At 37.4% G+C, this 22785-nt stretch overlaps 1 protein-coding gene across 6 annotated transcripts in view; it reads right to left on the bottom strand.

The window, feature by feature from the left end:
- The window catches only part of LOC106882875 (putative sodium-coupled neutral amino acid transporter 12), a 73144-nt gene that overhangs the window by 36177 nt on the left and 14182 nt on the right, over positions 1–22785 (bottom strand). For 3 of the 6 annotated variants that reach the window (XM_052972180.2, XM_089361652.1, XM_052972172.2), the window contains exon 2: positions 1986–2107. In XM_052972180.2, coding sequence (XP_052828140.1) covers positions 1986–2056 — 71 coding nt within the window. In that variant the 5' untranslated portion in view covers positions 2057–2107. Of the gene's footprint in view, positions 1–1985; positions 2108–12966; positions 13532–17702; positions 18162–22785 lie in introns of those variants that run through there. The other 3 variants (XM_052972183.2, XM_014933678.3, XM_089361664.1) reach the window with 3 other exon arrangements.

Here is a 22785-nt window from a genome sequence, read left to right on the forward strand (position 1 = left end):
TGTGTTAGATGGCAGGTATTTGACCTGAATAAAATCAAACTCTTCAACTAAGTCATCCTCCAAACCTGGAGGGTGAGTGGGAGTGCTGTCTAACACAAGAAGGCATTATAGTGTATATGTGCGTATATATTATGATTGACCGTTGACTGAACACTATTCAATTTTTTTTCTCCGTGTTTTTCTCCTTGTCTCCGTATTCTTTCTGTTGAAGAGCGTAGCTCGAAACGTCAAAGACTTTCTGTATTCCCGAGCGTCATACTAATATATACTTTTGTTATTTACACCACCTGTCCTCGTCTGTTGTTATTTTTTGTATATTCTCCCATATATATATATATATATATATATATATATATATGTGAGTGTGTGTTTAATTTTGGGGAAACTTTATTATTTCAATAAAGTGTATTTTGTATGTATGCATGTATTAAAGAAAGCAAAAAATATCAAAAAATGATAAAAGCAAAAGGCCCAAATGAATGTGTAACGTGTAAAAGAATTCAGTACTCAGTATTTTGGCTAGAATGGTTAAAGGTTAAAAGTGCAATTATTTTTGACAGTGGTTTGGTTGAGGTCTTTGTATTTATGTGTATGATTGTATGTATATGTATTTTTATTTTGTGGGGGATTGTATACATACACAAACGTGTATAGTGGGAGAAAGATGGGGGAGGTAAGATAAAACTTCTTGTGGTGTGTTCGATAGAGAAAATCCCTTTGTAATGGCACCTATTCAGATTTTGGACAAGCACAAACACACAGCCACATACACACACACGGCTATGGTAGGAGATATTGGTGTCACACACTGGTGCTAAATCCAGAAACATAGCTAAGAAACAAAGTTCTTGCCACACAGACAGGACTGTGTCTTACAACAGAGCTTATAGAAAAAATATATATATAATCGGTAAATATATAACCAGCTTCCAAAAAATTCTAATTAATAATTATTATTAATTTGCATTTTATGTTTATCTCTTTTAGTGTAACAACATAAATAAAAGTTTCTTTGGGATCTTGTTAAATTTCTTTCCGCTTTTTGCCAGAATATTTTAAAAACGCGTTCTTTAGATGTAGTTTAAGTTTATAGTTTAACAACACCCAATTTCGGTGTGAAATATTTGCTACTCTTGATTTTGATTTCTATCTTAGATATGAATAAGTCATCACTTTGAAACTGTTTTCTATGCTGGGCAAGTCTCAGTGTCTCACCACATGGTGTAGTTTTTGTCATCTGACACACACACAGGAAGAGAGATAAAAATCAGCTCATTCTTTTTTTTCTACTCTGTAAATTGTCAGGTTTTGGGCATGTTTTTCTTTTTTATGACTGGATGTCCTTTCTATAACCAAAAAACTTTACAGCATGGACTTGGTTAATTTTATTAAGGCAGTAACATTACATGGAAGAGATAATAGTTTCAGTGTAGAACATGTTAGGTATGAAAGAGAAAATTCACACTGGTTGAATCTGAATTCTGACACAGAGAGACCAGATGAAATTTTGAAAGATAACTTCATCCAGTGCTCTTTCATCTCTTCCAGCATGTTGCCTATAGTGCTCTTAATACTGATTTCTGATGATGGCACAAAATTGTTTCTAATCATAATATTAGAAAAGTTTATGACACAAAATGTTACAAGAATCTCCTGGTGAAACACTCTACCTACAGGATTTATCACAAAGTAACTTATTGTAGTGGAACGTTTGTGAGTGATTGTTTCCTAACACACTCTTAACTATAGAATCTTTCAACTCCAAATCTAAAAACTGGCACTGACTAAAGGTCCATTATCATTCTACACCCTCTTTCTCCTTTACATGGGTAATTTATACAAAATCTTTGTGCAATTTTTTTTTATTCACTAATGTTAAATTTCATGCCAGTAAACATTTAAACTGTAAGATATACACTTAGAATATTAATTTCACAGAAAATATATTTCAAAATATAAAAAGAAGGATCATTCATTCTACTCACCTAATGAATGCTAGTATAACAAGGAAGATGATACTCAGCAGCCAACCAGCACTGTGGAAAGACTTAGGCATTGCAAGAGCTCCAGTACCAACAATCAAGTTAAAAACGTATATTAGTCCCAACTGAAATTTATAAATGGACAAAATCAGATGATTATAAAGAGTGAAATAAAATTAAATTTAAAAAAAAAAGATATCAACTAAATTATTACTGATTTCGAATGAAATAAGATCTTCAGTTGTTGAGTCTCACAGGGGCAATGACAAGTGACTGAGACTTCTGGCAATTTACTGTGCTTGAGAAGACATGCCAAGCTAAGTGAAACTGTGTTGACCAGTGCCGGTGACACGTAAAAGGCATTTGTGCTGGTGACACAAAAAAAAAAAGCACCCATGCTGGTGACACATAAAGGACACCCAATACACTCTGTAGATATATATCATCATCATCATTAACTTCCATTCACCATACTGACATAGGTTGCATGGTTTGAAAGGAGTTGGCAAGCCAGAGGATTGCACCAGACTCTACCCAGTAAAAGGCAGAGTGTATGACGCATGTGTACGAACAGCCATGCTACATGGCAAGTGAAACATGGACCATGACCACAGAGGACATGTGTAAGCTCGCAAGAAATGAAGCCAGTATGCTCCGATGGATGTGTAATGTCAGTGTGCATACACTCAACAGAGTGTAAGTACCTTGAGAGAAAAGTTGGACCTAAGAAGCATCAGTTGTGGTGTGTGAGAAAGACAATTGCGCTGGTATGGTCATGTGGCGAGAATGGATGAGGATAGCTGTGCGAAAAAGTGCCACACCCTAGCGGTTGAGGGAACTTGTGGAAGAGGTAGACCCAGGTAGACCTGGGATGAGGTGGTGAAGCATTAGGCCTCACCGAGGCAATGACTAGTGACCAAGACCTTTGGAAATATGCTGTGCGTGAGAACACCTGGCAAGCCAAGTGAGACCATAACCCGTGGCCTTTGCCAGGGGTACAGCAACCCACTTATGTGTACCTTTCCTTCATTGGACACTAAACTCTGCTTGTAAAGACCTGTTGAGGCAAGTGAAATCGAAATTGAACCAAATTCGATGACTGGCACCCATGCCAACCTTTCCTTCATTGGACACTAAACTCTGCTTGCGAAGACCTGTTGGGGCAAGTGAAATCGAAATCGAACCAAATTCAATGACTGGCACCCATGCCAGTGGGGTGCTAACAGCACCGTCCAAGTGTGATCATTACCAGCGTCGCCTTACTGGCACTTGTGCTGGTGGCACGTGAAAAAAACATTCGAGCGAAGTTGTTGCCAGTGCTGCTGGACTAGCTCCTGTGCAGGTGGCACATAAAAAACACCATTTGAGTGTGGCTGTTACTAGTACCGCCTTACTGGCCCTCATGCCAGTGGCACGTAAATGCACCCACTACACTCTCGGAGTGGTTGGCGTTAGGAAGGGAATCCAGCTGTAGAAACTCTGCCAGATCAGATTGGAGCCTAGTGCAGCCGTCTGGCTTGCCCAGTCCTCAGTCAAATAGTCCAACCCATGTTAGCATGGAAAGCAGACGTTAAATGATGATGATGATGATATACAGGGTGTCCCAAAAGTCACTGATAGGTTTCAATTTTTAATAACTTCCTTAACTTTACAAATAAATGCATGGAATTTTGATAGAAAATAAAGGATATAATGAAAATTAATATGCACAATTCAAATTTTGAAAAACTACTACATCACATATGAAAAATGACATCACTTAAATGGCAGCCATTTTCGGCTTCACACGCCCATGCTCTTTCCAAAACTTCCACTATAACATCCTCAAGAATTTCAGACCCCATTTCTCTGATTTCTATATTGATGTTCCCATTCAGTCACACCAGGGTTTCCAGTTTGTTGATGTAAACCCTCTCTTCCAGGTATCCCTACAAGAAAATATCCGGACTAGTCAGGTCTAGGGAACATGAAGGCCAGTTGACATTGCCATAGCAGGAGATTATTCTCTCTCCAAAGCACTGCCATAGCAACTGCATTGTTCCTCTTGTGGCATGAGCAGCTGCCCCACTTTGCTGGAATGATGTGTGAGGTCTACTTTGAATGGCCTTCACATTTCCCAAACTTGACTAGCCCAGATTTTTTTTTTTTTTTTTTTTTTTTTTGTGGGGATACGTAGAAGAGAGGGTTTACATCAACAAACCAGATACCCTGGTGCAACTGATGGAAAACATCAATAGAGAAATCAGAGAAGTGGGGTCTGAAATTCTTGAGAGTGTTATGGTGCAAGTTTTGGAAAGAGGACGGGCGTGCAAAGCCAAAAATGGCTGCCATCTAAGCGATGTCATTTTTCATATGTGATGTAGTGGTGTTGCAAAATTTGAATTGTGCATACTAATTTCCATTATGTCCTTTATATTGTATCAAAATTTCCTGCATTTATTTGCAAAGTTAATAGCTTCCTTAACTTTACAAATATATATATATATATATATATATATTTATATATATATGATGGGGTTCTTTCAGTTTCCATCTTCCAAATTCAATCACAAGGATTTGGTTGGCCCGAGGCTATAGTAGAAGACACTTGCCCAAGGTGCCATATATATATATATATATATATATATATATACACACACACACACACACACACACACACATACATACATATCTTTATATAATACACACACACATCTTGGAGCACCATCAGTTTAAAAAGTAGAAAACAGCGCCAACAAACCACATACACATTGAAATAAAATTACTGAATATGAAAGATAAGCTGGATATATGAGGAGACAGAATTTGTTTCTGCAGCAGACTTCAATGATTGCAGTCAGTGTCACCACATGCACAATCATCCTTAAACGGACATTACAACAACATTCAAATATAATAATAAAAATAACATGTACACAAAAATAGCAGCAGCATTAATAGCTTTATTAGCCCAAGAACAACAACTGCTCTGTTATACTGAGGATACCCTGCTAAACTCTACTATGGCTGGTATCAGAACCTACCAATGAATAATGGAGAGTGAACATGCCAAGAATATCAAACATATTACTATATTTCTACTGAGATGCTCGGTGGTTCTTTCAATTAATTCTAAATAGAACAAAGAATTTAGTAAAATAACTTAGTTATAATTTAAGCTAGTGTTAGAAACATAAACTATGACTAATGTTTGGTGGAAGATTTTAATTCAGAACTTTTGAAAACAGGATATTTGTAGTACAGAGCCAGAGGCAGTTTCAGGTGAGTTGGTATCGAAAGGGTTAAACTTCATCATGTAAGATTGCCTGTGCACATAGCCATTAGCCAGGCAGAGGCATATATAGGACAAGAGATTTTTGGGGTGCACACAGATCTAATTAAAAAGCTGACATGATACTACATAACAACAACAAGTCATTATTTTACATTTCCAATTCGTTTTTTCATCATCCTAGGATAGGTCATCATAATTTTTAAAGCTTGATGTGTTTCCTAATAACCAGCCAACTCTAAAATAACGAAATGAGGTCAGCAACATTATTGCCTACAATCTAGTCTGTTTTAATCTTCAATTACCATTTCTATTGCATTGCTAACTTTTAAACAATAATCTCTCTAACTAAAGAAGAAAAAAAAGGAAAACAAATGAAATTTGTTGAAATAAGGTTTAGTATATTGAAAATTGATGGTGATGACTTTAGGGTGAATATTAATCGTAACACCTTCTTCATACACCACTACACATATTCTGGTACATATAAAGTTGGCATACTTCTACTTAAATGTTTTGAAACAGGATCTGCCAGACAGAATGAAAAGATCTGCCAAAATGAAAAGAGAAAAGAAAAAGAAAGAAAATTTTTAGATTTCATGTTTGTATGGATAACATGACAGGAAGAATCTCATCCTCACTAATGCTTCTTGAGACTCTATTAAAAGCTATGTCAAGTGTTTAAGCATGATCTGTCAGAATAAATGATACAGTCTGTGGACAGAATCACTAAATTTGAATATTATTCAGTTTCTCCACTTTATGATATTCACAGTTGAACTCAAGTGCAGTTGCTCAAGCAATTAGTTTTACTGGTAATAGCTTTAATTTCTTTAATTCAAATTTTTCAAACATTTTCACTGGTTAGTCTAATAATTCTTTGTTTATTCTGTCAATACTGGGATAACATATCATACTGCCTTCATGCATCAGCAACTTTAACTACATAATATAACACTCAACCTGCAAGAAATAGCAGTTAAATCGCCCTCAAATCACACCCAGCCAACCTAATAAAGGAAAGATAAATTGGATAGTGTCTGAAAATAAGATGAAATGGTTGCAATAGCAATGCTTCTCACCTAAAATTTGCTCAGTCACAACTTGTTGTTGTTGTTGGCACTCCGTCGCTTAAGACGTCGAGGGTTCCAGTTGATCCGATCAACGGAACAGCCTGCTCATGAAATTAATGTGCAAGTGGCTGAGCACTCCACAGATACGTGTACCCATAACGTAGTTATCGGGGATAATCAGCGTGACACAGTGTGACAAGGCTGACCCTTTGAATTACAGGCACAACAGAAACAGGAAGTAAGAGTGAGAGAAAGTTGTGGTGGAAGAATACAGCAGGGTTTACCACCATCCCCTGCCGGAGCCTCGTGGAGATTTAGGTGTTTACGCTCAATAAACACTCACAATACCCGGTCTGGGAATCGAAACCATGATCCTATGACCGCGAGTCCGCTGCCCTAACTACTGGGCCATTGCACCTCCACTATCAGTCACAACTGATCTGGGATTAAACAACAACAACAGTAACTGCAGCCGTACCAATACTGTACCAAGTCAGGTGTCATTTCTTTAAGACATGTGGCTCACTGTTTCCCTGATTATACTAAAACTTTTCCAATGATAAAGGACTTCCTGTTAAAAATATTGCCTTCATTTCAAATCTTTCAATTGTTAACCATAATTTTTTTTTTGTTGGATGTATGTAATGGTATTAGAATTCCAAAACATCAGCCAAACTCAATATTTGAAAGGGAATAAGAACTTCATACCAAATATAAAATACAAATATGCTGTGCGTGAGAAGACCTGGCAAGCCAAGTGAGACCATAATTCGTGGCTTCTGCCAGGGGTGTAGCCAGCCCATTTATTCATACCTTACTTCATTGGACACTAAACTCTGCTTGCAAAGACCTGTTGAACCAAATTCGATGACTGGCACCTGTGCCAGTGGAGCGCTAACAGCACCGTCCAAGTGTGATCATTGCCAGAGCAGTTGTCTGGCTTCCATGCTGGTGGCACGTAAATAGCACCATTTGAGCATGATCGTTACCAGCGTTGCCTTACTGGCAACTGTGCCAGTGGCACGTGAAAAAACATTTGAGCGAGGTCATTGCTAGTGCCACTGGACCGGCTCCTGTGCAGGTGGCACGTAAAAAACACCATTTGAGCGTAGCAGTTGCCAGTACCACCTGACTGGCTCTTGTGCCAGTGGAATGTAAAAGCACTCACTACACTCTCGGAGTGGTTGGCGTTAGGAAGGGCATCCAGCTGTAGAAACTCTGCCAGATCAGATTGGAGCCTGGTGCAGCCATCTGGTTCGCCAGTCCTCAGTCAAATCGTCCAACCCATACCAGCATGGAAAGCAGACGTTAAACGATGATGATGATGAAGAAGAAGAGAGCACAAATGACTTGAGAGTAAAAACTGGGCTTAAGAGTAAATAAATACCACATGTGAAACAAAAATGATTGCTGGTACAGACATGATGTGTATGGAAGATGACATTTGGATGACAATGCTAAGTGATCCAAGTGGAAGGAACTAAGTGATCCAAGTGGAAGGAACTAAGTGATCCAAGTGGAAGGAACTAAGTGATCCAAGTGGAAGGAACTAAGTGATCAAAGTGGAAGGAACTAAGTGATCAAAGTGGAAGAGAAAGGCTGAAGTAGACACAGGAAGAAAAGTGATCTAGAGAGACATGTGATGAAAACTAATCGAGAGAGACAGAACTGTAGTATGACTGTACTAGCATTACTAAACACATACATTTTTAACTTCAAGTAGGCTCAAACGACATTATAAGTTTACAGCTCCATTTGGTCTGCGATTGGCCAAACAAACAGGCACCCTCTACTAGGTCTAAACAGGCACCCTCTACTACATCCAAATAGGCTCCCTCTACTACGTCCAAATAGGCTCCCTCTACTACGTCCAAATAGGCTCCCTCTACTACGTTCAAACAGGCTCCCTCTACTACATTCAAACAGGCTCCCTCTACTACGTCCATTTGTCACATATATAATGTGGCTGTGGCCATGTTCCTTTACTTAGTTTCTCTAAGTGGCTTGTAGTTTGGTTCTATCACGTTTGCACTGGCGTCTCTCATCTGTGTGTGCTAGCAGGATTGACCAAACTCAATGTTGTTATCTCTCATGTTTTCTAGAAACATTTCTATCAAGTCTCTTTCTCCTTACACAAAGTACACCTCATATCTTCATGCATTCATTTACTGCTAACACACTATAGACATCTCTATAACACAAAACTTCTTTACAGAAATCTTACACAAGGCATTTTACATTGTACATAACCCACTGCTGTGAATAAACTTTGCTATATGATGGGCTTCCACAGTTTCTGTTTACTAAATTCACTCACAAGGCTTTGGTTGACCAAGGTACTGCACAGTGGAACTGAACCCAAAACCACACGGTTGCATAGCAAGCTTCATAACCATACAGTCATTTTTCTACCTATTTATTTATCATTATCATTTATCTATTTATCTAACCCTTTAACACTTAAACCGACCATATCTGGCCCAAATATTCTTCCTGTTTTATATTCAAATTGGCCAGATCCAGCCTCTAACACCTACCTAATAATGTCATTCTAAAAACATACAATCACGTCATTGAAATCTGCACAAGATAATGCATGAGTAATTCAAAATAATGTAAATAAATAAGCATTAGATTTAAAAGAATAATCTGAATGCTAGAAGGTTAAGGCAACAAGCTAGTAAAATCATCAGTACATTAGACAAAATGCTTAGTGGCATCTCTTTCAGCCTTACATACTGCTGAGGTCAACTTTGCCTTTCATCTGTTCAGGGTCAATAAAATAAGAACCAGTTATGACTGGGACTGATGTAATCAACTAATCCCCTCCCCTAAAGTTTCAAGCCTTGAGCCTATAGTAGAAAAAATTATTATTTATTCATTCAGTTGCTTTATGAAGGACATTAATGATGTAATTCAAGTGAAATACCTAGCTATAACTGAGATTCAAATATGATTCACAGGTTCATTTAAGCAGGAACTTAGCTCTATTTGGCAGAGCCTACTTCAAAACATTTAAGCATAAATATGGTAACTATGCTATGTACCAGAATAGTAAAATTTTGGATAAAGCAGATGGAACAGACTGAGAATATTGGTCTCATGGACATGTAGATGCATGACCAAGACAAAAGGCGACAAGATATACAGCATCCCTACTGAACTTGTAACAAAATAAATGCAAAAACAACAATTATTGATGAAGAAACCAATCCATGCCATAGTCCAACCCCACTTATGCCAGCATTGAACATGGACATTAAATGATGATTATGAAGAAATAATGATGAAAGTTCAAAGAAGAAACTGTTATGATGCCTTCATTTCAGGATGATTTGGAAATTTCTCTTCATGGAAGATATATAGACCCCTATGATCAAAGATATTATCCCACTGTTTTTTCTTTTCAGATTATATTATCCAGTGCGGCCTTTTTTGAGACAGTAGGATATGATGTAAAGGAGATTTGGTTGCCATTTCTAATAGGTCAAGTTAGTTTAAGATGTTGATATTGTTGTTTAGCCCATGGTCAGCTCTGATTGAGCAGGCCTATGATCAATGACTTTCCTGTATGCAGGGAACCCAATACCACCCAAGTCAACTTTTTTCTAAGATGATTGAATGTGATTTGAGGTAATTTGGTAGTTATTTCTAACTACTTGAATAACCAAGTAGAGGCTCCTTCATTAGCCCAAGAAGCTCCCTAAATGGTAGAAAGTAAGGGAAAATATGGTATGGTGTAATAAGAGCATGTGTTTGGCTAAAGAAAGAGAATGAGAGAATTTTGTGATACATTTGAGTTGATAAAATGAGAGAAAAAGCAAACTGTTTACATTCTAAGATAGAACCCCTAATCTTGAAGATCTTCCAGCTTGGCTCTGAACTGAACAACACAAGGTGATCTAAATCTGTTTTGGTCAGCTGAGGGTGACAGAACTAATCTAATCACCAACAAATTGTTGCAAACCAGACTATGGTGCACTGCTTTAACAACTCTCTGCTACTTAATCCCTGTCATTGAAAAGACCTTACAGATATCAACGGACAGGCAAAGAGCTATGTTGAGAGTGGTAAGCTGCTATATGACCATTACTAGGCTAAACGGTTAATGACAAGTGGAACCTATTAACAGGCTGCATTGACAGTAGATTTTCAAACCAAAACAGTTGAACCTTTTACCAATACCAGGTCATCCCATAAGTTCTGTCCAAATTTTGAATAAAGAAAACAAGTGATCAAATGTTATAATTAATTGAAATTTAATCATCAATGTATCTATGACTTCCTTCCATCAATTTACAAGCTTTTTAATCCCATCAATGTAAAACTCTTTTGCTTTCAAAGGGAAGAACTCTGAAATGTTAGTTTCGACCTCCCCCTGGCTTGCAAAAGTTATGTCCCCCAAATGATTCTGTAAACTACAAAACAAATGGTAGTCTGGAGGAGCAAGGTCAGGAGAATAAGGTGGATGAGGAATTTTTTTCCCAACCAAGCTCTTCAGCTTCTATGATGTGATCTTTGCAGTGTGGGGTCATGCATTGTCCTGATGAAACATCACTCCTTTCCGATTTACTAAAGCGGGTTTTTTTTCTTCCAAGCTTGGTTCAAACACTCTAATTGCTGACAGTAGACTTGAACATTGATTGTTGCATTAGGTGGTAACAATTCAAAGTGAATTACTCCTTTGCAATCCCACCAGATAGAGAGAAGAACCTTTTTCCCGTGAAGTTCCTTTCTTGGTTGTAGTTGAGCTTTTTCCCTTTTACCAAGCCACTGTTTATGACATTTAACATTTTGATAGAAGATCCATTTTTCGTCACCAGTCACAAGTCTATCCAAAAAGTGTGAAATGAGTTCGCGAGAATGGAGAGAAGAGCAGATATGAACTCGGGATTTGCGGTTGCTTTCGGACAATTCATGAGGCACCCATTTTCCAAGTTTAGGAACCTTTCCAAGATGTTGAAGATGACGATGAACAGTTGTATGGTTTGAACTAAGCTTTATTGCCAATTCTTCAACTGATAATGCAGGATTGTCTTCAAGTAATACCTCAAGGAGTTTATCATCAAACTCAACTGGACATCTTGTTCGATCTCCATCTTCAAGGCTGAAATCTCCACTTTTGAATTTTGCAAACCATCTTCTGCAAGTTCTTTCATTCAAGCATTCTTTCCCATAAACTGAATGTATGTTTCGAGTCGCTTTGGCTGCAGAGTTTCCTTTTTTGTACTCATAAAACATTATGCGCCTCAAATGCTCTTTAGATACTTCCATGTTAGAAAGGGTTTTAATCAAAGAAATTTTAACTATTATTCTATAAAATAATATTTAATTAGTTTAAATGTACATAAATGCATAAAAATAATTTTTAATTCTATTAGACATTCTAAAATACTATTAAATTTCATTCAATTTAAAAAAATGTAAAATCGGACAGAACTTATGGGATGACCTGATAGATGAAAAGCATTACTTTTGTTGCAATTTTCAAGGACAAGCAAACACTGGTGCATCAGTTACAGGTATATCTAGCTATGAAGGGGCCATCATCAGCACACAATTTATTTGTTCCAGCTAAGAAACTGGGAGGGAAAATATCTGTCATCACTTGCAGTAATTTCTTCCTAAAACCTTTACCCTCTCTTTATGGAGCCCACAAGAGATAAAATTCATCAAAGCAGGGTCTGTGCCAAAGTATTCAGAAAGTTGCACAATGTGTGCTGTCTTCTCCCGGCCCTACATCGTGCATCCCCCTCCTGCAGCCCTACAATGTGCTCCCCTCTTTAGCTTTACAATGTGTTCCCTCTTCAGTCCTACACTGTACGTCTCCTTTAACAATTTTTTTAATGTAAATTCATTCCGCCATGACCTTCTTTACACCTGTGAAAAACGTTGTTGAAAAATTATAATTGCGCACAATAAATATTATTATTATGTCTATCACCAGGTAAAATATAACAAAATCTTAAATGTTTCACGCCAATTTGTTTGATCATAAAATCACACGACCTTCTCGTCTTCTCCGTCCCACCTCAACAACAGCCCTCCATCATCTTTTGTTTTGCGAGTGACTCTCACCCACTCTATTACTGAGATTTCATGAAAGAGTGGGGATGTTATTTTGTTTGGGGGGGGGGGGGGGGGGTGTAAGAAATTTTGTCCAAATTGCTCAGAATTTGTGCAGTGCCCCAGATTTTCGCACCCTAAGCGAGCTCCCAGTTTACCAAGTGTGTAGCGCCGACTCTAGCACAAGAGGGTAAATTTTCAGATTAACACCCGCACGATTTTCACTAGAGTGTTAGGGTTAGGGTTTTAGGGTGAGGGTTAAGGTTTTAGGGTTAGGGACGGAATTCCCTAACCCTAAAACACTAACCGTAACCCTAAAACCCTAACACCCTAGTGAAAATCGTGCGGGTGTTAATCTAAAAATTTACCCCCAAGAGTATAACTATATAAAAAATGAGTACTTAAGAGCTATGTTTGTAAATTGAGAATGGTGTTTATCTTTTAAAGTGAACGTCTAACATTTTAAAAGTATAAAAATTGTTCATATTGAGTTAACAACAATTTTGTTTGTAAACAGTTACGAAAATAACGAAAAACATGAGAATATTAAACTGATGTAGTGTTAAAAACTTACCATTGTTGGGTACTGAGCCCCACTGCTAGTTAAATCTCCAGCCATTATTAAATTTACTTGAAAATGAGAGACCTAACAGTTTAGAAGTTGATATGCGAAGTCGTGTGTATGTAGTATTGACTTGGACTGTTCTTGTCAGCTAGTAAAATATAGGAAATGTCACAGACGTATGTGTCACATGAAAACAAAATTAGGTAAACATTATGTGACTGACAGTGAACACAGCAGTGATATTTTGTTCACCCTTACGATTCTGTCTCTTTACGAAATTTTGATTTCGTTAACTATGTAATATGAAACAGACAGTGAATAAACAGCACTGGTGTTTTTCGGAAAACACTATCTTATCGAAGTAAAAAAATAAATTTCTTCATCCTTTATTGACAACACAATGAAAAGCTTATCATCTGTTGTCGTCATTCTTAGCAATTAATTACGAATCATGTTCACTATCAGTTTTTGTTAAAAGTTCATAGTTTTCTTTTGACTAAATTTGATATAAATAAAGGTGAAGAAACTAGTGAATTACATCGATCAACTTTCATTGATTCACAAACAGAAAATTGTTATACCCGGTGGTTGATAAAATAATCTCTTTTTAATCACGATTCTTATGATACATAATAAAATTGTTTCTTACACTAAGTATTTTCTCTGATAAGAATTTTCTCTATTAATAATAAATAATGTAGTCATTTTATTTTAAAACTTTTTCAGATTATTTAATTATAATTCTCATCAAGTTTTAATTAACATTCTATTAATATTCAATAGTGGAATAATTTTCAATAGGTATATCATTTAGATGGGTGCCGTAGTTATTAAGAGTAATACGAAAAGTAAATCCAAAAGAATTATGGCGATCGCTGTATATATTAGGGTGTTTATTTTGTATTGTTAAGGATAGGAATGTTTAATCATGTCAGATCGTTTAGAATTTTGTTGTTCGTTATATTGTTTAAAATAAGTGACAATGAGTAGAGGGAGAACTGACCGCGATTTCAAGCAGATCAAACGACCTCATACAGGTTCCATTGTAAGTAGACAAAAATATTTTAACAACAGTAACAACCTATAAAATCATCAGCAGTAACAGCATAAAAATAATTATTAATTGCACCCATACATATCCTTCACGATAAACAAACTAACTGCAACACAAAGTACTTCCTTGTTTGCCAAATAAACTAACTTCTGTTTGACAAAATGAAAGCGGTACGTTATAATCAAAGATCGCCAGAATTTGTTATCAAGTGAGCATAACTTATCAGTTAAGTTGATCCAGTGCCCTTTGTCTGAGGAGAAATAAGAAGTGTCAAACTAATTTCTCTAGTAAAACTAAGTTCATGTGCTGCTATGTAGACCAACATTTTTTCTTTTCATTTTAATTGTAGTTATATATCCCAGAATTGAGACTTCGCTTCTTCATATCACAGCACAACTTTAATTCTTCATTCTAATCACATACTTGCTAAAGCAAACCTCCACCGGCCAATTAGAAACTGTTCCTTTTCTTTTTCCTTCTCTTTCAAACTGCAAAACTGAGTCTACGTTTCCCAACATGATTTAATTTTGAGGAAACATTGATAAACATTCCATATCCTTACATAAAATCCCTTCACATGGTAGATTGATTCTGCAAGTCACCATAGAAGTCGAAATCGAGGGCTATAATTTTTTAAAAAAATTATCGAAAAGAACACATACAATTTTTTTTTTTAAAACAAGGAAAAAGTTAATGGAAACGGGGATAATAAATATGGTTACCGGTGCCCCAACTTGGCCGCAGCCAAATGACTGAAACGAGTAAAAGATAAGAGATAGTGAGTGTGTGTGTGTGTGTGCGTGATTATTCAGTTTATTTCAAGATTTCTTGCAAATAGAGAAAGAGCCGGTTTCTAACCTAGATCGAAGGCTTCTTCATTGGAGTTTCAATATCAACAGGGTATGTATGTATGCATGCCATTATTCAATTTTATTTCAAGATTTCTTGCCAATTGAGAAAGAGCTGGTTTCAAACCTAGATCCAAGGCTCCTTCATTGGAATTCCAACATCACCAACAGGATATGTATGTATGTATGTATGCGTGCAGATTTGTGTTTTGTTTTATTATGTTTTCTCATGCATACACTTGCATTTCTAGACATACTCATATATATTTAAATGATAAACTTCTGGAAAGTTTTACAGATTTTCTCAGTTCCAGTGATGGCTTGGATCTGTAGTCTTCGAATCAGCTTTCTCCTTTCTTGTTTTGAGAAGCCTACTTTCTCAAGATTGGTATTTAGGTAGTGTATTACCTATCCCAGTGTCCCAATAACTACAGGTATAAACCTGAACTTGTAATCTGGATAGAGTAATTGCAGATTTCTCAATAGTTCAGTGTGTGTGTGTGTGTGTGTATGTATGTATGTGTCCAACAAAGCCACAGATGCAAAATATAAGTTAGTCTTAGAGCACACAATATTCCTGAAGGTCAGCAATGGTCTTCCTCGACCACAAGTGGACGGCCATCATGCATGTATGTATGTACGTACGAACAGTATCCCACAGAAGTATGTACACCCCTAAATAATTTCAGTAAAATTGCTATTTCTCTGATAAAATCGAACGAAATTCATACTGAATAAAATATATTAAACATGCAAACATTATACAAATTTGGAACCACAAAACACTAAACATTTTCAAAGATATGAACGAAATATTAATTTTCAAACGATACAAAAATATGTACACCCTAAAGGATTATTTACTATACTCAATATTTAGTGTGACCGCCCTTGCTTTCAATGACTGCATTATGTCTTCTGGACATAAAGTCGACTACATTTCTACATATAACCAATGAAATCGACCTCTATTCATCCTGAATGATGTCTTTCAACTGTGTTACATTGCGGGGTTTTTTTCTCCTCGACCTTCCTTTTCAAAACACCCAACAGATGCTCTATTGGGTTTAAATCAGGTGACATGGTAGGCCAAGGCGATACCTTTACCTTTTTATCTGATAAAGACTTAGTCGTCATCTTTGAAGTGTGTTTAGTGTCATTGTCCTGTTGGAATGTCTTCCTAATTCCATGATGCTTTTCAACATTGTTTTCTGCAATATGTCACAATAAAGCTTTGAATCTATTGTTCTCTCAATAAATGTGAGTCCTCCCACACCAACCACACACATACATCCCTAAAGCATAACACTTTCGCCGTCGTGTTTCACGGAAGGCATGGTGCATTTGTCGCTATTATCTTCACCTGGTCGTCGCCATACTCGTTTAATACCATCTGACACAAACAAGTTGATTTTAGTCTCGTCAGAAAGAAAAAAACAAACAATTTTATTCCCAAACTCCTTCCCCTTACTCACATAGGTTTCTACAAAAGAAAGACGACTTGATTTATGCCTGGTAGGGAGGAGAGGCTTCCCACGAGGAATGCGTCCATGAAGACCACACTGGTTCAAACTTCGGCGAACTGTTTGGGTGGATGCACTCTTTCTACCAACAGAGGACACTTCTTGGGCTAAAAATGAAGCGGCACGACGCCTGTCGTCCATCACGGAACGTTGGATGTGGCGAATATCACGCGTAGTTAAAATAGGACGACCTTTATTGCTTAGCCGTCTAGTAGCTTTGTACTTCTGAATTACTTTGGTAACTGTGTTTACACTAATATGTATTCGTTTGCTAATTAACTTGTATCCTAAACCATTCTTTGCAAATTAAAAATAATTTTATTTCAAATCTTCAGACAATTCTTTTCCGTTTTGTGCCATTTTAATCACAAATGAAGATTTTCACCACGATACACAAAAATCAGAATTCCTGCAGATAATATAACAATGACCATGGCGAAAATTCCAGAAATAATTTATTAGAATTGAAATTGTTAGCAATATCTGAATTTAGTAAAAAAAAAATTTTTTTAAAGTGGACACAATATTGAATATAGCAAATTTCCTTTAGGGTGTACATATTTTTGTAACGTTTGAAAATTAATATTTCGTTCATATCTTTGAAAATGTCTATTGTTTCGTGTTCCAAATTTGAATAATGTTCGCATGTATAATGTTTTTTTTTTTTTTTTTCAGTATAAATTTCGTTTGATTTCCTTCGATGTTATCAGAGTAATGGCAATTTTACTGAAAATTTTTAGGGGTATACATACTTCTGTGAGATACTGTATGTATGTATGATAACAAAGGCAGCTTGACGCCATATAAAACCAAAAAGGAAAATTCCAGTTGTCACTAATAGTGACAGAGTGCTGGGTAGCACCTATATTACTAGAAACAAAAGTCAAAGACCCTTATAACCGCAGGGCCTATACTGGCCGAAACCTATCAAAGTTATATATATATATATATATATATATATATATATATATATATATATATACATATATATATACACACGACAGGGTTCTTACAGTTTCCGTATACTAAATCCATTCACAACATTGGTCGGCCCGAGGCTATTGTAGAAAACACTTGCCCAAGGTGCCTCACAGTAGGACTGAACCCGGAACCATATGATTGAGAAGCAAGCTTCTTTATTTCTTTTAAATTGCCATAAGGCATTACACAGAGGGGGACACCACAACACATGTGGGGATATATAACAATTAAAAATATAAAAATAAAATATGATATAATGAATGACACATGAAAAACAAATTAAAATATGCTAACATGAATGATATCTGAAAATGATATTATGAAGAGTGTGCTACTTACCCCACACTGAATAACACCACTCGCTGCCTCTGGGTCCTATGTCCTTTTTCTCCTTCAGTCCAATCCTTTTTCCCCTTTCTCCATTACTTAGTGACATCATTCGTAACCTTTTTCACCGGGAGAGGCTCTAAATTTTGTGGTGTCTGTTCTTTTTCTTGTAGGGAAACGGGGTGGGTGGGTTTGGTGTCTGTATGGGGAGGGTGGGTCTGAGTGGTCTTGGGTGGAATGGAGTTGGACTGGGGTACCATATCATACTCAGTTTTTTTCTTTTTTTTTTCTCTTTCTCCTGCTCTCTGTAACTTTTCATTCTTCCTCCTTTTCCTCCATCTGTCTTTTCTTCCTCTTTTTCTCTTCCGTCTCCACAACTGTTTTCTCAGCCATTGTCCTCTGTAGAGAGCAGTATGCTCTAATGTGGCCCTTTTGGCCACATTTAAAACAACGTGGTACTCTGCCCTCTACCCACACCCTCAACACGATTTCCCCCAAAGTCACCGTCACTGCCAAGTGCTCCAGTTGACCCTCCTCCGTCTGAATAATGAGTTCAAGTGACTTTCCTTTCCACCCTCCTTCCGTTTCTGTGGCTTGGAGGACAGCCACCTTCTTCTCGCTTCCAACAAGGATGGCTGCCGCTACCCAAGTCACTTCTATATCTGGTGGAATTGCTTCTACCCTCACCTTGGAAGTCTTTCTTCTCAGGTATGTGAGCAGAAGCACTACTTCCTCTATTTTCACCGCCACACACGCCAGCTTCCTCTACTGTCCTAAATTGGACGACCATTGTCCCATATCTTCTTCCTTTGGTTATTTACGTTATCTCCTTTGTTTGTTCCCTCAGCGCCTTTTCCACGTCTGCCTCCACCTGCTCTGCTTTTTTTTCCTTTCAACGAGTACACCTTCCTCTCCATAATTCCTTTGGGGGGCGACAACTTCACGTCGCCGCCCACCTTCTGAGCTATCTTCTTGTACTCCTTCAGACCAGCCAAGTCCAGTTCCCTTCGCTTCACCTCCATGGCTTCAACAAAACTCCTTTTTTTTTCAACTTTCCGTCCATCTTTATGACCGCCCTAACCAGCTCCTCCTCTTCCGATGATAACTCAGACCCGTCAAGGTCTGAGTACATCTTCTAAGCAACACAAAAAACCACGTCCGACTCTTACAAAATCCAGACAGCAAATAACCCGACACACGCGCAGAAGGAAGCTTCTTTATTTCATGAAATTTGCCACAAGGGCAGTACAAAGATAGAAGCAATGCGGGCTAGACACAAATGAGATGAAATAACAAAATATGATATTGATGAGAGGAGCAACGACGCCTGCCGATCAATTTCAAGCTTCTTACTACACAGCCATGCCAGCGTGTACAAGGTGCATTTCAGAAGTTTTAAGACATTTATTAATTTTAAAGAGGTACTAGACTCTAATCTGCTTCAATGTAGAATCTTCTGACTTCAATGTACTTGTAGCGTTCCAGTCACTTCATGAGGGCCTCATGGAATTTCTCCAAAATTATGAGTTCCAGGGCGCTTGTCACAGTCTTCTTCATCTTGGGGAACAACCAAAAATCACAGGGAGTAAGGTCTGTACTGTGGGAAAGATGAGGGACAGTTTTGTTTCCCATCTCTGTCAAGTTGTTTACTAGGATGGAATTCTGGATTGGTGCATTGTCCTGGTGCAGGAGCTCTGGTCTTTTGCGACCAAATCTTTTTTCTAACCCCCTCAAAACCTTCACAAATTACTCTTTGTTGACTGTTTGACCAAAGGGAAGCCAATAAATGTAGATGATGCTGTCGCTGGTTATTTTCACTGTCATTTGAGTCGCGGATAATGTATCATTGCTGGCCCTTTCTTTGTCGGAGGAAAGCTGCGTGTAGAATAACTGAAGTAACAAACGGGCATTTTACTTTTATCCATTAATGCTAGACATAAAGATATTAGGTGTTAGCTATTTACAATGAGCAATATTTATAATTGTTGAATAGAGGAAAACCACCTCGTGTTCGTAGAAGTTACTTATGAAACATTGTGTGAATGTTTAGAATGGGTCTGTCAGAAGACCTGGAGTTGTTTGCGCAAAAGTCTGGAACTATCTTCATGGCAGGAGTGCAAGTTAGTCAGCTACCTTCAATACTCTGCGATTAAATGAGCGCAAAAAACGGTTTTTATAGGGGACAATCAAGGAAGTCGAGAAAGCCATATTATGCCACAGCTTCACGCTGATTGGTCGATTTATAGACCGATCACTTGAAACTAAGATGGTTCACGCGTAGTTCTGAATGTGTATTTAGCGGTTAGATTTCGAATCACAGCTACAATGCCCTTGCTGTTGAAAAGCTTTCCGGTGGACTTGTTTTGCCTGTCCTCTCGTGCCAGCGAAAAACACATGCTCGGCTCATACAAGTTAATCCATAAGCAGTCTGGAGCATTTCATAAGTTTCTGTAGCGTTTTTGCTCAGTTTAACACAAAACCTTATTGTATAGCGAGCTTCCACATATTCTTCACGTCCCGACTGCATTCTGCAAACTAGTCAGCTGTGACAAGCTATGTTCAGTAGGATGTGTTTAAAGTGCTGTTCCGGCCACATCTTTCCATCTCGAATAACTAAAGTTGGCAGGTCAGCTTACTAGATGCTTACTAATGATATACTAAAATTACAATAATCTAGGACTGTTATAACTCTCTCTCTCATATATGTGTGTGTGTGTGTAGCGGGGTCTTTGTGTTTGTTCCCCACCGCTTGATTACTACGATAACCGGTGTTGGTTTGTGTACCTCCCCTATAACTCAGCGACTCGGCAGTACTGGAGTCCAATAACATCCTCCCTTGTGCCTACATTAGAAACAATATTATAACAACAATGGTCTCTATAATGACGACCTCAATATGCTTAACGCTACATGTTCCTTACCCGAGACTTGTCCCAAGCACTTTTTATTATATTGATACAGTTTAAGGCAGCGAGCTGCCAGAATCGCTAGCACGCCGGGCAAAATGCTTTCAGGTATTTTGTCCGTCTCCACGTTCTGAGTTCAAATTCCGCCGAGATCGATTTTGCCTTTCATCCTTTCGGGGTCGATGAAATAAGTACCAGTCGAGTTCTGAGGTCGATGTAATCGACTTACTCACTCCCCCAAAATTTCAGGCTTGTGTCTATAGTACAAAGGATTATATTAATATATTTTATGTAAATCAGAAATCATTATATTTGCTTTATGTGAGGCAGTGAGCTGGCAGAATCGTTAGCACATCAGACAAAATGTTTAGCGGCATTTCTTCCGGTTCTTTACATTCTAAGATCAAACCACGCTGAGATCAACTTTTATCCTTTTGGGGTCGATAAAATAAAGTACCAGTCAAATATTGGAGACGATGTAACGAACTTACCCCTTCCCAAAATTAGAAAAAATTATGTTTGCTTTATGTAGAGTGGGTAATTACCAGTCTTTAGAGAAACATTGTATAAAATTCCTAGTGGTATTTTTTCCGAATCTTTGTGCTGTGAGTTCAAATCCTGTCATGGTCAATTTTGTCTTTCATCCTTTTGGAGGTCGATAAAAAAAGGTACTGATCCAGGGAGGTGTATTGGCGGAATCGCTATGGTGGATGGGGCTAAGATTAAACCGGCATCTTATTTGGCTCTTTGCATTCTGACAGCAACGCCTGGGACGATAATGGTGACAAGCTGTCGATCCAAGCCTTTCACTTTGGATAAACATAGGTGGTATAGAGAGTTGCATGCTCGGTAACTGCCAGTCTTATTTAAAAAATCTTGTCCAGGCCTGAGTAGATGCACAGTGAACTTTCACCGACGTAGGCCCTACATCGAGATGTATTTTTAAATTAGTATAATATCAGTCTGAAACTGATAATTACGATGTAATCTATGTATGCTATGGGTAAGGTTTAAATGTTTTATAATACTTGAGTTCTGATAGTTTTTAAGTTTGTGCTTAGAAAAAAAAAGTCTTTATACTTATCATATACAATAAAGGGCAATGGTACAGTACAATTGTTTTATGTTACCTTAGACTTAATGTTTTCATTAAAAAAAAATTGTAAGTTAAATTAGCAAAATATCTACAATAAGCTTCAACTTTTGACTGAGATATGATAATCAATGCATGTCGGACAAAAGGATTAACAACACTTCCGGCTCTTTACATTCTGAGTTCAAATTCTATCGAAGTCGACTTTGCTTTTCATCCTTGCAGAATCGATAAAATAAGTAACAATTGAATAATTGACTATCCCCTCCCACAAAATGCCAGGTCTTGTACCTATAGTAGAAAAAAAAAATATCATGGAATATATGAAAGCATATAGCCTAACGGTTAGGTCGTGGTTTCGAATCTCAGGCCCGGTAGAAAGTTGTGTCCTTGCACAATGTACTTCATTTTATGTTGCTCTAGTAAGCACAGTTGAGTTGCGTCTACCGAAGAGTGGCACCTCGCATTAAATATTGAAAACGCAAGATGTCATCGGTCATGGATAATGAACTGATAAATTACATTAGTACAAAATATTTCACTCTAGATTATCCTACTACAAGAAGTGTCCGATGATTTTAAATTCCACCATCTCTCATTAGCAAAGTTGCGATGGACGCCTCTGCACGCATACTTGCATACATATATAAAGTACAGTGTAGTGGTTTTCAGATTTCAAAATATCAGTCCTTTTCCAAATATTAATGAGAAGTTTTGCATCTCTTTAATAAATAGAAAACAAATTAGAGTTTGCATCTATATAGTTCTACTTTCTGTGCCATGGTGTGGGACTAATTTAGAAAGCTTAAAACCAAGCTCTGAGCTGGCAGAATTGTTAGCGCATCGGGGAAAATATTTAGCGGCATTTCTTCCGGTTCATTACATTCTAAGTTCAAATTTCGTCACGGACAATTTTGCCTTTCGTAATTTCAGGGTCGATAAAGTAAATTATCAGTTAAATACTGGAATCAGTATAATCGACTAACTTCCTCCCACTAAAATTGCTGACTTAGTACCAAATTTTGAAACTATTGTTAAACGTGTCAATTTCAATATACAGATTATTTAGATATGGTACATGTCTTCGTTAAATCTT

The sequence above is a fragment of the Octopus bimaculoides genome, chromosome 1 (genome assembly GCF_046866305.1).
Source record: "Octopus bimaculoides isolate indiv1 chromosome 1, ASM4686630v1, whole genome shotgun sequence".
Classification (NCBI taxonomy): Eukaryota; Metazoa; Mollusca; class Cephalopoda; order Octopoda; family Octopodidae; genus Octopus; species Octopus bimaculoides.